This window comes from Hypanus sabinus, chromosome 25 (genome assembly GCF_030144855.1).
Source record: "Hypanus sabinus isolate sHypSab1 chromosome 25, sHypSab1.hap1, whole genome shotgun sequence".
NCBI classification, from domain to species: domain Eukaryota; kingdom Metazoa; phylum Chordata; class Chondrichthyes; order Myliobatiformes; family Dasyatidae; genus Hypanus; species Hypanus sabinus.
Window position 1 is genome coordinate 559,404 of NC_082730.1, and position 14,720 is coordinate 574,123.

The 14,720-nt window shown below is 43.6% G+C and overlaps 2 protein-coding genes across 7 annotated transcripts in view; one reads left to right on the top strand and one right to left on the bottom strand.

The window, feature by feature from the left end:
* Positions 1-7,020, bottom strand: part of LOC132380908 (kin of IRRE-like protein 1) — a 210,246-nt gene extending 203,226 nt beyond the window's left edge. For both annotated transcript variants that reach the window (XM_059949827.1, XM_059949826.1), the window contains exon 1: positions 6,698-7,020. In XM_059949827.1, coding sequence (XP_059805810.1) covers positions 6,698-6,896 — 199 coding nt within the window. In that variant the 5' untranslated portion in view covers positions 6,897-7,020. The remainder of the gene's footprint in view (positions 1-6,697) is intronic.
* LOC132380909 (mitochondrial import receptor subunit TOM40B-like) overlaps positions 6,887-14,720 on the top strand; it is a 93,782-nt gene continuing 85,948 nt past the window's right edge. For all 5 annotated transcript variants that reach the window (XM_059949833.1, XM_059949832.1, XM_059949830.1 and 2 more), the window contains exon 1: positions 6,887-7,020. In XM_059949833.1, the coding sequence (XP_059805816.1) occupies positions 6,945-7,020 (76 nt within the window). In that variant the 5' untranslated portion in view covers positions 6,887-6,944. The remainder of the gene's footprint in view (positions 7,021-14,720) is intronic.

Consider the following 14,720-nt stretch of genomic DNA (forward strand, 5'->3'; position numbering starts at 1 on the left):
TCCAGTCCCTACACCTCTTCCCAGTTCTTCACTCTCTCCAGCCCCTACACCCCTCACTGTCTCTATTATTCCTTCCAGCCCCAACACCCCCCCCTGAATCTGTAGCATCATCTTGTTCCTACACCATTCCCCATTGGTGTTCAGCTGGGACAAATGATTCATTAGAAAGGGCCAATAAAAATAATACAAGTGCAAGATGAGCAGCCATTCTTTTGAGTGTGCCAGTTTTAGAGTGGTTTTGGTGTGTTAAAGTATATGCAGGTTTCTCTCGTCGTTCATTCTTCAACTGTTAGGACATTGTAATGCAGTGAGAATGGCTCCGGGGGCAGTGTTTTGTACTGTATCTGGGATGTGGGAAGTCTGGGAGGCTCCTGAGAAGATGCATTAAAGAAATGGAGCTTAACTCAAAGCCAATTTCTAAACCAGTTTACTATCTCATCCTGAATGCCGAACAACTGAAACTTATTGACCAATCTCCAAATGTGTGCTCTAGCCTTATAACATGTAAACATCTACTGCTTTGCTTTCATCGACTTTCCTGGTAACTTCCTCGAAAAACTCTGTAATATCTGTAAAACATAATCTACCACGCACAAAGTCACGCTGACTATCCTTAATCAGTCCATGTCATGGGAAAGGCTTCGGGTGTAAATACTGAGGAAAAGTCCGGAGTCGGAGTCCCGAAGGCGGCTGACTGCTGCACCCAACACCGGCACGGTAACTCCTGCGATGCTGCTGGCACCAAACCATATCGACCTCCGTCGTTCCTTTGGACCCGTCATTAGCATGGAGATGACATGGGCAACAGATGGATCTCAATATCAATTCTGCCCTGGCGTGTGCCCTGGAGAAGCCACTCCCAGTGACTACCAGAGGCGCAGTACCCATGGTCGACCATGACTGATGGAGGCCACATCTATCCAAATACTAATATATCTGATCCCTTAGAATACCTTTTAATAACTTTCCCACAAATGATGTTAGGCCTATAATTTCCTGATTTATATTTAGAGCCTTTTTTAAATAGCAGTACAACATAAGCTATCCTCCAATCCTCTGGTACTCCTCCTGACGCTAAGGATGTTTTAAATATCTCTGCTAGGGCTCCGGCAATTTCTGCACTTGCATCTTGTAGGGTTCGAGGGAACACCTTGTTAGCCCTGGGGATTAATCCGCTCTGATTGCCTCAGGGTAGCTAACATCTCCTCCTCTATAATCTGTATAGGGTCCATGAAGTTAATGTTCAAAGTTCAGAGGTTCAAAGTACAAAGTAACACTTATTATCTGAGTACATAATATACATGTCACCACATACAATCCTGAGATTCTTTTACTATGGGCATCCTTAGCAAATCTATAGAACAGTAAACATAAACAGGATCAATGGACAACAAACTGTGCGGATATCTAAAGAAAACTTACAGCACAATACAGGCCCTTCAGCCCACAAAGAAATAAAAATAAAAAACGAGCACGAAATAACAAGATAAATGAGTCATTAAATGACTGCTGGTGCAAGTCCTGATGTTTCTTCTACCTGATGGTAACAGTGAGAAAAGAGTATGGCCTGGATGATGAGAATCTCTGATAATGGATGCTGCTTTCCTTTTCTCAGTGCTTCATGTAGATGTGCTCAATGGGTGGGAAGGTTTTACCTGTGTACTGCCAAATCCACTATCTTTTGTAGATTTTTCTGCTCAAATGCATTGGTGTTCCCATACTAGGCCATAATGCAACCAGTCAGCACACTTTCACCACACAATTATAGAAGTTTTCCAAGGTTTTGATGACATGTCGAATCTCCGCAGACTCCTGAGGAAGTAGAGGCACTGCTAAGCTTTCTTCACAATTATATTTACATGATGGATCCACGACAGGTCTTCTGAGATTTTAAAGTTATTGACCCTCTCCATCTCTGCTTCTCTGATGATTACTAACCTCTGGTTTCCCTCTCTTGAAGTCTGCAATTAGTTCCTTGGCCTTATTGGCATTGAGTGAGAGGATGTTGTTATTACACCACTCACCCAAGTTTTCAGTCTCCCTCCTGTATGCTGATTCATCACTCCCTTTGATGCAGCTGACAACAGTGATGTCATCAGCAAGCTTGTACATAGTGTTGGAGCTGTATTTAGCCACACAGTCAGAGGTGTAAAGCAATTAGAGCAGGGAGCTAAGTACACATCCCTGCAGTGCTCCTGTACTGCTGGAGATTGCGGAGGAGATGCTTTGCCATTCCAGACTGACTGAGGTTTGTAATTAAGGAAATCCAGGATCCAATTGCACAAGGGGGTATTGAGGCCCAGGTCTTGGAGTTTACGAATGGTTTTGAGGGGATGATTGTGTTAAGTGCTGAGCTGTAATCGATAAAGACCATCCTGATATATGAATCTTTATGTCCAGGTGTTCCAAGGTTGTGTGAAGAGCCAACAAGGTAGCATCAACTGTAGACCTGCTGCTTCAATGGCGAATTGAAGTGGATTCAAATCGCCACTCAGACAGTTTATTATGCTTCAACACCAGCCTCTCAAAACATGTCATTACTGTGGATGTACTGTAAGTGCCACTGGGCAATAGTCTTTTAGACAGGTTCCTACGATCTTCCTGGGTACTAGTATGATTGAAGTCTTCTTGAAGCACACACTGCCAGAGCAAGTTGTTGCTTTGCCTCACTTTTCTATATCCCTCTCCTGAGTGAATACAGATGCAAAGAATGTTTTAAAGATTGCCCATATATTTTGGCTTCACGCATCTCTTGAAAACCAAGATTCCTGATTTTCTTTACTTTTTATTCTGACAGGTACATATAAGCTTTGTACTCTCAAAATTTGAAAGCTTCCCACTTAGCAAGTACACCTTTGCTAGAAAACAACCTGTCCCAATCCATACTTGCCAGATCATTTCTGATACATCAAAATTAGCCATTCTCCAATTTAGATTCTCAACCCACAGACCCAGACTATTATTTTGCATAATTTCTTCGAAACTATTGGCACTGTGGTCACAGGATGCAAAGTGTCCCCCTACACAAACTTCTGTCACCTGCCCAGTCTCATTCCATAATAATAGATCCAGTATTGCAAGCTCTCTCGTTGGAACTTCTATGTACTGATGAAAGAAACTTTCCTGAACAGATTTGACAAACTCTATCCCATCTAGTTCTTTACAGTAAGGGATTCTCAGTCAATATGTGGAAAGTTAAAATCAGCTACTCTAACAATATTATGTTTCTTGCAACAGTCTGTATTCTCTTTCCGAAATTCGTTCCTTTAAATCCTTAGGACTGTCAGGTCAAGGAAATGATGGATGAACTGAATAAGTACTTTGTATCAGTCTTCACTGTGGAAGATACTAACAGTATGGTGAAAGTTCAAGATGTCAGGGATCATGAAGTGTGTGACGTTACCATCACTAACTGAAGGATCTTGGGAAAATGAATGGTTTGAAGGTAGGTAAGTCACCTGGACCAGATGGTGAACACCCCAGGGTTCTGAAAGAGGTGGCTGAAGAGATAGTGGAGGCTTTAATATTGATCTTTTAAGAATCAACGGATTCTGGAATGTTTCCGGAAGACTGTAAAATTGCAAATCACACTCCACTCTTAAAGAAAGGAGAGAGACAGAAGAAAGTTAGTCTGACCTCAGTGGGAAGATAGTGGAATCAATTGTTAAGGATGAGGTCTCAGGTACTTGGAGGCACATGATAAAATAGTCCCTATTCAGCATGATTTCCTCAAGCATGGAATTTTTTGAGGAAATAACAAGTCACATAGACAAAGGAGAATTGTTGGATGTTGTGTACTTGGATTTTCAGAAGGCCTTTGACAAGGAGCCATAAACAAGGCTGCTTAATAAGCTATGAGCCCATGGTACTACAGGGAAGATTCTAGCATGGATAAAGTTGTGGCTTATTGATGGGAGGCAAAGAGTGGAAATAAAGGGAGCTTTTTCTGGTTGGTTGCTGGTGACTAATGGTGTCCCATAGGAAACACACACAAAATGCTGGAGGAACTCAGCAGCCAGGCAGTATCTATGGAAAACAGTACAGTCAATATTTTGGGCTGAGACCCTTCATCTCGGCCTGAAATGTCGACTGTTCTTTTTTCAATGAGTGCTGCCTGGCCTGCTGAGTTTCTCCTGCATTCTGTGTGTGTTGCTTGGATTTCCAGCATGTGCAAAATTCCTGTTCCACAGGGGCCTGTGTTAGAACTGATTTTTTTAATGTTATATGTCAATGATTTGGATGATGGAATTGATGGTTTGGTGCAAAGTTCACAGAGAATATGAAGATAAGTGGAGGGGTAGGTAGTTTTGAGTAAGTAAAGAGTCTACAGAAGGACTTAGACAGATTAGGAGAATGGGCAAAAACATGTCAGATGGAATAGAGTGTCAGGAAATGTATGGCCATGCACTTTGGTAGAATGTATTAAAGTGATGACTATTTTCTAAATGGAGAGAAAATACAAAAATCTGAGGCACTGATGGACTTGAGAGAATTACCTAAAGGTTAATTTGCAGGTTGAATCTGTGGTGAGGAAAGCAAATGCAATGTTAACATTCATTTCAAGAGGACTAGAATATAAAAGTGAGGATGTAATGTTGAGACTTTATAAAGCACTGGAGAGGCCTCACTTGGAATGTTATGAGCAGTTTTGGGCCCCCTATTTTAGAAAGGATGAGTTGAAAGTGGAGAGGGATCAAAGGAGGTTCACAAAAATGATTCCAGGATTGAATGGCTTGTCACTTGAAGAGTGTTTAAAGGCTCTGGGCTTGTTTTCACTAGAATTCAGAAGAATGAGGTGTGACTCTATTGAAACTATTCACATGCTGAAAATCCTTGATAGAGTGGATGTGGAGAGGATGTTTCTTTTGGTGGGAGTGACTAAGACCAGAGGACACATCCTCAGAATAGAGGGGCATCCTTTTAGAATGGAGATTAGGAGGAATCTCTTTAGCCAGAGAATCGTGAGTCTGTGGAATTCTTTGCAACAGGCGGCTGTGGAGGCAAAGTCTTTATGTATATTTAAGGCAGAGGTTGATAGATTCTTGATTGTTCAAGGCATGAAGAGATACGGGGAGAAGACAGGAGATTGGGGCTGAGAGAAAAATTGGATCTGACATGGTGAAATGGCAGAGCAGACATGATGGGCCAAATGGCCTAGATCTGCTCTGTAACTTATGCTCTTATGGCTAACCAGATGGGTGCAGGGAGGGTATTTTACCTGGCAGGGGTGCTTAGAACCACAGGTCACAGTCTCAGAATTAGAGTTTTGCCATTCAGGATGGAATGGGGAGAAATTTCTTCCCCAGAGGGGTCACAGTTTTTGCTGTTTGAGGCCAGTGAGTTAAGTTATTGTTACAGTTGTAAGCTTCCACCTACTTCATTAGGGCAACAATCATACAGTGCCCAAGAAAAGTAGAGTGATTTGCCATAATAACTATCATTCAGTGGCTCTCACATTTATGGCGATGCAGTGCTTTAAGAGGTTGGTTATGTCTGCAATCAACTCCTGCCTAAGGAAGGACTTGAACCCACTACAATTTTCCTATCGTCAGGTCTACTGTGGATGCAATCTCATTGGCTCTTCACAAGGCATTAGATTACCTAGACAATACCTATGTAAGGTAGCTGTTTATTGACCACAAATAAGTGCTTAATACAATCATTCCTACAGCTCTGATTGAAAAAGCTCCAAAATCCGGGGCCCTGTACTTCCCTCTGCAACTTAAGCCTCGACTCCTCACCAGAAGACCACAGTCTGTGCTGATCGGAACTAACATCTCCACCTTGCTGATAATCAACACTGCCGCACCTCAAAGATATGTTCTTAGCCCAGTACTCTATCTCTCTATACCCATGACTGTGTAGCTAGGCACAGCTCAAGTGCCATCCATAAATTTGCAAATGATGCAACTATTGTTGACACAATTTCAGATGGTGACAAGAAGGCATACAGGAATGAGATACATCAGCTGGTTGAGTGGTGTCACAGCAACAACCTTGCACTCAGTATCAGTGAGACAGAAGAATTGATTGTGGACTTCAGAAAGATAAGAGGTGGGAACACAAAGCTATCCTCTCCGAGGGATCTGAAGTGGAAAGGTGAGCAATTTCAGGTTCCTGACTGTGAACATCCCGGAGGATCTATCCTTGGCCTAACATAGTGATGCATCTCAAAGAAATCACAACTATATTTTATTAGGCATTTGAGAAGATTTGGTGTGACACAAAGACACTCACAAATTTCTACAGATGTACCATGAAGAGCATTCTAACTGGGTGCATCTCTGGCTGGAATGGGAAGGGGACACTGCACAGGATCGAAGTAAGCAGCAGAGAATTGTAAACTCAGTCAACTCCATCATGAGCACCAGCATCCTCAGCATCCTGGACATTTTTAAGGAGCAAAGCCTCAAAAAGATGGTATCCATTGTTAAGGACCCGCATCATCCAGGACATACCCTCTACTCATTGGTATCATCAGGAAGGAGTACAGAAGCCTGAAAGATCACACTCACAAATTCAGGAACAGCATCTTCCCCTCTGCCATCTGATTTCCATGAACACTACCTCACTGCTTTTTTCTCTTTTTGCACTATTTATGTATTATATATTTTTATTGTAATTTATTATGTATTGTAATGTACTACTGCCGCACAGTAACAAATTTCATGACAAATGCCAGTGATATTAAACTTGCCTTTGGTTCTATAATATTGGTGCCTGTGACGTAACAGGCGGACGCAGAGTGACGTTGGCCGCAGAGAGCGTCTGACGTCTTGGGAGCTAGTTGACGCGGCGTGCGCACAGTGCAGGATGGCGGCTTTCACTGCAGTGTTATTGGTAGCTGACGGTGGGAGAACAGCGGGGCTCCCCGGGGTATAGGTTGGAGGAATCATCGGACAGACCGGAAATCGGCGCTGTCCGCTCCGTCACGGTACAAGCCGATGGGCAATGGCACGAGCACCGAGCGGCGGCTTCGTAACCCCGGCAGCTTCGAACGGCTTCACAGACTTTGCAAGGGTGAGGGACCTGGCGCGTGACGTAATGTGGGCGGGCCGTAGTAGTGGTAACCATGGTAACTGTACTGCGAGGGTTTGGGCACGGGAAACCTTGTGGTGTGGCTTTTGTCTATGCTGGGATGGGGTTTAAGGCTGTCACTGGAACAGTGACCAACCTCTCAGTCTATAATGGGTTATGGTATGCTGAGGTCATTCACGTGTCCATGTCCTGGGGTCTGTGTGTCTTGATGTTCGTGTCCCAAGGTCTGTCTTTATGTGGGGACCCTCATCTACGTTACAGCGTCTGTATCCTGTGGTAGGGACCTTGTTCCACGGTGGAGTCAAGTCTGTTGGTGGTCCCAGAGTGCGTCATGTGATCAGTTTCTCAGCGGTTGATGCGGGGGTGCTGCCAGACTCTTGATAAAGGGTATTTAATGCTTGCTTCCATTTATTCCATTTCCCTTGACCTCGCACATTCTGACAGGTTACGTAGTTTTTGCTATTGGCATCTGGAGCATTTTGGGACTACTGTTACTTGTAATGTAGTTCCAGAAAGGCACAGAGTAGGTCTGCAGCTTTGAGTTAGACAATTAGATTAATTTTTTTTAAATTCAAAAATAATTGTGATGCAATGTGGTATAGGCTGTTCTGGCACTTCAAGCCATGTTGCCTAGCAACCCAAATTTTAACCCTGTGCAATTTACAATGACCAATTAACCTACTAACCAGTACGCTTTTGGAAACTGGGTGGAAACCGGAGCACCTGTAGAAAACCCATGCATTCCACTGGGTGGATGTACAAATTCCTTGCAGATGACACCAGAATTGAACTCCGAACTCTCACACCCCTGCTGTCATACGCTAACCGCTATACTACTATGGTGCCCATTGGGCTAGGATGTTTACAGACAAATGGATCTGTGACAAGTGAGAAGTTTTTGAAGTAAGATAATAAGAGCTCAAGAACTACATGTTCCTGTTAGAGTTGAGGGCAAAACTGCTGGGAGAGTGGAGACTCTGGATGTCCAGGATATTTAACTTTTGTCAAGAGAGGAAAGAGGTTTGGGTCAGATATGTACATGCAAACTGAATCACTGAGCTAAAGAGAATACAGCGTGTATTCAGGGTGGTAAAGAATGTGTATGGAATGCATGCCTTCATTTGTTGGGATGCTCAGAATAGCAATTGTGATGTAGCTATATAAAACTTAAGTCAGACCACACTTGTAGTATTGAATCTGAATCAGGTTTATTATCACTGATACATTTAATGAAATTTAGTGCTTTGCAGCAACAGTACAATGCAAAAAGAGGGAAAGATAGTGAGATAATGTCCATGGGTATGTGGAACCTAAAATGCTAGTGTGTGTATTCAGGCACTTGTACTTCCTGATGATAGTAATGAGGACATGTCCTGGATGGTGAGGTTCCTTAATGATAGATGCTTTTTTACTTATGTTCCTTACAAACAACAGATAACTTGAGTGGATCAATCATAAGTGCATTTATTTTACTTACAGCAAAGGGAGACCATCACACAAGTGCAGGTGATAGCAGCCAAAAAAACAGACAGCATAGTCATTCCTTTATACACAATTGCAGGCACCCACACCTCAATTTAAGGAAAGGGTACATACTGTCTTGCTTAATTAGTATACTTGGCATTCTTCCAGTAATGCATCTGCTGGTCTGCAGTTTGTCAGGGATTCAGGTTCTATCAGCATAATGTTGCACAACATTATTAGCAAAGGCACAGCACGTACAACACGCGGGAGGGACTCAGCAGGTCGGACAGCATCTGTGGAAATGAGCAGTCAACGTTTCAGGCCGAGATCCTTCGTCAGGACTGTAGAGAGAGGGGGCAGGGGCCCTATAAAGAAGGTGGGGGGAGGGTGGTGTTATGTGTGCTGAACAAACCAGATGGAAATGGGGTCCAGAGCTGCCCCCTTCCCCCCCCCCCCAGGAACTATGCTGCTAATGAGAGAGAGAGAAGAAGAACAGAGGTAGAGCATCTGCTACAGATGAGAGAGAGAGAGAGAGAGGACTGATTTATGTATAATGGCTTCTTCACTGATTATTTACCTTTTGCTACAAGGACACTTTGCTCGTTAACATTCTTGCTGAGACAGCAGGGAGTGGACTAGTTTGATGGACATGGTCATGTGGAGTTGATGGATGGCTGATACCCCATCAGTGAAGATAAAAGATGGGTCTGGGGAGACACCCTCAGACACACCAGTGGACGCTGAAAGAGTGTTGTGCACCCACAGGAAGGTGGAGGCCTGGGGGATCGGTTCAGGGGAATTGGTCTGGAGCACAGTGGATGAAGGCAGATCGGTGGGGACGTGTGTGTGTCCACCCTTGTCTGGGTGATGAGTCCATCACTGAAGAATGGTGTAGCCTGGAACGGAAGGGTCATACTCGGTGACCCCAACGGTACAACGGAACGAGAAGATGACAGAAGGTTTGCCTGCTGCAGCTGCTCATCTCTTTCCCTCCCCCTCCCCCTCCCCCTCCAACACAACAACAACTACCTCAGCATGGAACTGAACTCTATATTCTCCTGTGACAATTCATTTACCCCTAGACTTTGATAGAGCTTGGTTTTTTTACTGTTGCTCATTATTCCTACACTTGTTTTTATTATTGCTAACCTGTTTTATATGTATATTTTCATTTTTGATACTGTACTGTTTAGTTTACTAATAAACACCTTTAGTTACAGTACCACCAGACTCCAACGTTTCATTCCATTTCTGCTGGTCTGTTAACCCAGTTATGGGGTATGTAACATAATGCATCTGCTGGTCTGCAGTTTGTCAGGGATTCAGGTTCTATCAGCATAATGTTGCACAACATTATTAGCAAAGGCACAACACATACAACAAGCTGGAGGAACTCAGCAGGTCGGACAGCATCTGTGGAAATGAGCAGTCAACGTTTCAGGCCGAGATCCTTCGTCAGGACTGAGGAGAGAGGGGGCAGGGGCCCTATAAAGAAGGTGGGGGGAGGGTGGGAAGGAGAAGGCTGGTAGGTGCCAGGTGAAAAACCAATCAGAGGGAAAATCAAGGGGTGGGAGAGGGGTAGGCAGGAAAGGTGAAGAAGGAATATAAGGAGAAAGCACTGTGTAGTCGAAGAAGGCAGAATCATGAGAGAGGTGATAGGCAGCTGGAGGAGGAAACAGAGTGAAACTGGGATGGGGGAGGGGAGAGAGAGGGAATTACCAGAAGTTGGAGAATTCAATGTTCATGTTAATAGCAAAGGATTCTGCTACAATACAGGTTCCATGTTGTTATAGTCAAAAATGCACATGGGTAAAGTACATTTCCACATTCCCTCCTTTTTGTCATTTCATGAGAACATTACATAATCACCAAATACAGTAATTGAAATATGTGTGTATATATATATATGTAAAGAAGAAAAAGGGAAAGTATGTAAAACTTCAGAACTTAGGACCAAACAAAGCACAAGAAGATTATAAAGAAGTCGGAAAACAACTCGAGGGAATTTGGAAAGTGAGCAGGGGCCATGAAAAGTCTTTGGCAAGTACGATTAAGATGAATACCAAGACTTTCCATACAAACATCAAAAGCTAGAGGATTACTAGGAAGAGGATAGGACTACTTGAGGATAAAGAGGGGAGCATTCGCTTGGCTGTGGAGGAACGGAGTGCATAAATATGTTAGGGCGTTTAGAGATCAAGGAGGATGAAATAGAAAACATAGAAAACCTCCAGCACAATACAGGCCCTTCAGCCCACAATGCTGCGCCGAGCATATACTTAGAAATTACCTAGGGTTACCCCTAGCCCTCTAATTTTCTAAGTTCCATGTACCTATCTTAAAAGACCCTATGGTATCCGCATCCACCACCGTTGCAGGCAGCCCCTTCCAACTGTTGGGTCTTCTAATGAGTATTAATGTTGATGTCACCAGACCCTGATGAGATTTACCCCAGATTATTGAGGGAGACAAGAGACAAGATTGCTGGGGCCTTGACCAGTATCTTTGTGCCTTTTCTCGGCACAGGCAAGGTCCTAGAGGACTGGCGAGTTGCTTAATGTTGTACCTCTATTTTAAAAGGGAACCAGAGAAACTCCTGGAAACATGAGACCACTGAGCTAATGTCAGGGAAGTTAATGGAGAATATTCTTATGGGTAGAATCTATGAGCATTTGGAAACCCATGACCAAATTAGGGAGAGTCAGCATAGCTTTGTGTGCAGCAAGTTGTGTTTTACCAACTTCACTTGAGTTTTTTTGACAGCGACAAGAGAGATTGATAAAGATAGAGCAGTGGAAGTTGTCTGCATGGATTTTAGTAAGGCTTTGACAAAGTCCTTCATGGGAGGCTAATCCAGAAGATTAAGATGCATGGGTCCTGTGGCGAATTGACTATTTGGATTCAGAATTGGCTTGTTCATAGAAAACAGGCTAGTGGTTGAAGGGAATTATTTGAGCTAGAGGTCTGCAATCAGTGGTGTTCTGCAGGGATGTGTGCTGGGACCTCTGCTGTTTGTGATGTATATAAATGACATAGATAAAAATGTAGGTAAGTAAGTTTGCTGATGATACCAAGATTGGTGGAGTTGTGGATAGTGTAGAAGACTGGCAAAGTATGCAGCATGATATATATCAGTTGCAGATATGGGCAGAGGAATGGCTGATAGATTTAATGCAGATAAATGTGAGGTGCTGTACCTCAGTAGCACAGATGCAAGGAGACTCAGGCTGAGCAGGGGGATCTTGGGGTCCAATTTCATTGCTCCCTGAAAGCTATGTAGGTCAATCGGGTGGTTAAGAAGGCTTAAGGAATTTTATAAACTGAAGCATTGAGTTCAAAAGTCAGGAGATTATATTGAAATTTTATAAAACTCTGGTTAAGTCACATCTGGAGTATTGTTTACATTTCTTGTTGCCCCACTATAGGAAGGGAGTTTAGGCTTTGGAGAGGGTGCAGAAGAGGTTTACCAGGATGCTGCCTGATTTAGAGGGTGCTATCATGAGAGGCTGGACAAACTTGGGACAGCAGAGACTGAGAGGGGATCTGATCGAGTTTTACAAAATTATGAGAGGCACAGATAGAGTAGACGGGAAGTATCTTTTACCCAGGGAAGAAATGTCTAATACCAGAGGGCATACATTGAAGGGGAGAGGGGATAGGTTCAAGGGGAATATGAAGGTTAAGTTTTTTTACTCAAGAGTGGTGGATGCCTGGAATGCACTGCCTGGCAAATATAGGAGTTTTTTAGGAGATGTTTAGTTAGGCACATGAATATGAGGAAGATGGAGGGATATGAACATTGTGTAGGTAGGAGGAATTAGTTTTTGTTTTGTTTTAAATTTTCAGCTAATTTGACACAATATTGTTGTCTGGAGGGCCTATTCCTGTGCTGTACTCTTCTATGTATTTAAAGCAATGATGTAGATTCAAACCCCTGCCCAAAACAACACACAAAATGCTGGAGGAATTCAGCAAGCCAGGCAGCATCTATCAAAAAGAAGAAATAGTCTTAAGTTTCAGGCCGAGACTCTTCGTCAGGACTGCAAAAATTCCCTTTTCATCCGTCTACCTCACCGAGTACTCATTTCTTTGCAAATGTTACTCCACTATTTAAGAAGGGTGGAAGGCAGCAGAAAGAAAACTATAGATCTGTTAGCCTGACATCAGTCATTGGGAAGTTGTTGGAATCGATTGTTAGTGGTGAGGTTATGGAGTACCTGGAGGCACATGACAAGATAGGCCAAAGCCAACATGGTTTCCTGAAAGAAATCCTTCCTGACTAACCTACTGCAATTTTTTTCAGTAAATTACAGGCAGGGTAAACAAAGGAGATGCAGTAGGTGTAGTGTACTTGGATTTTCAGAAGGCCTTTGACAAGGTGCTACACATGAGATTGCTTACTTAGCAAGATAAAAGCCCATGGAATTACAAGGAAGTTACGAGCATGGGTGGAACATTGGCTGATTTGAAGGCACAGCGAGTGGGAGTGAAAGGATCCTTTTTTTAGTTGGCTGCCAGTGACTAGTGGTGTTCTGCAGAGGTGAGTGTTGGAACCTCTTTTTATGCAGAATATCAATGATTCAGATGATGGAATAGGTGGCCTTGTTGCTGTCAGCAGATGATACAAATAGTGCTGGAGGGGTGGATAGTGTTGAGGAAATAGGTAGGCTACAGAAGGACTTGGACTGTTTAGGAGAATGGCAAGAGGGGGTGGCAAATAAAATATAGTCTTGGACAGTGCATAGTCATGCACTTTGGTAGTAGAAGTAAATGTACAGACTATTTTCTAAATGAGGAGAAAATCCAAAAATCTCAAATGCCAAGGGTCTTGGGATTCTTGTGCAGAACACTCTAAAGGTTAATTTGCAGGTTGAGTTGGTGGTGAGGAAGGCAAGTGCAATGTTAGCATTAATTTCAAGAGTACACACAAAGTACAGTAAGAACTTGGCAGGCCAGGCAGCATCTATGGAAAAGAGTGTTGTCGCCATTTTGGGCTGAATCCCTTTGGCAGGACTGGAGAGAAATAAAACTGAACAGATTTAAATGGTGTGGAGAGGGGAGAGAGAAACATAAGGTGATAGGTGAAACCTGAAGGGGGCGGGATGAATTAAAATGCTTGGATGTTGATAAGCAAAAGTGACAGAAGGCTGTGGATGAAAGAAAAGGGGGAAGAGCATCAAAGTGAGTTGATGGGCAGGCAAGGAGTTAAGGTGAGAGAGGGAAAAGGGGATGGGAAATGGTGAAGCGGAGTGGGGGCATTACCAGATGTCGAGAAATCGATGTTCATGTCATCAGGTTGGAGGCTACCCAAACGAAACATAAGGTGTTGTCCTCCAACCTAATTTTGGCCTCATCATGATAGTGGAGGAGGCCATGGATAGACATATTGGAATGGGAATGGAACATAGGTGCTCAGCGAAGTGGTCTCCCAGTCGTCATCAGGTCTCACCAATATACAGGACGCCACATCAAGAGGACCAGACACAGTATATGACCCCAACGGACTCACAGGTGAAGTGTCACCTCACCTGGAAGGACTATTTAGGGCCCTGAATGGTAGTGAGGGAGGCAGTGTAAGGGTATATGCAGCGCTTGTTCTGCTTGCAAGGATAAGTGCCAGGAGGGGGAACAGTGGAGAGGGACGAATGGACAAAGGAGTTCTCTTAAGGAGTCATCCCTGCGGACAGCAGAAAGTTGGTGGAGTGGGGAGATGTGCTTAATGCTGGGATCCCGTTGGAGCTGGCAGATAATTTGGAGAATTATGTGCTGGACACGGAGACTGGTGGGGTGGTTGGTGAGGACAAGAAATATCCTATCTCTGGTAAGGTGGCAGGAGGATGGGGTAAGAGCAGACATGGCTCCTCTTGTCTGGTGCTCCTCCCCTTTTTCTTTTTTCCCATGGCCTTCTGTCTCTTTCACCTATCAACTTTCAAGCACTTGCATCCCCCTTCAAGTTTCACTTGTCACCTTGCGTTTATCTCTCCCCTCTGCTCACCTTTTAAATCTACTCTTCAGGTTTGTTTCTTCAATCCTGTTTGTTTGTTTCTCCAATTCGGTTTTGATCCATAGATACTGCCTGGTGTTGCTTGGATTTCCAGCTTCTGCAGATTTTCTGTTGTTTGTGATTGGTTCACTTCAGAAGGTCTAGAGTGCAAGAGCAGGGATGTGATACTGGGGCTTCATAAGGCACTGGTGAGGCTTCACTTTTATTGTGAACA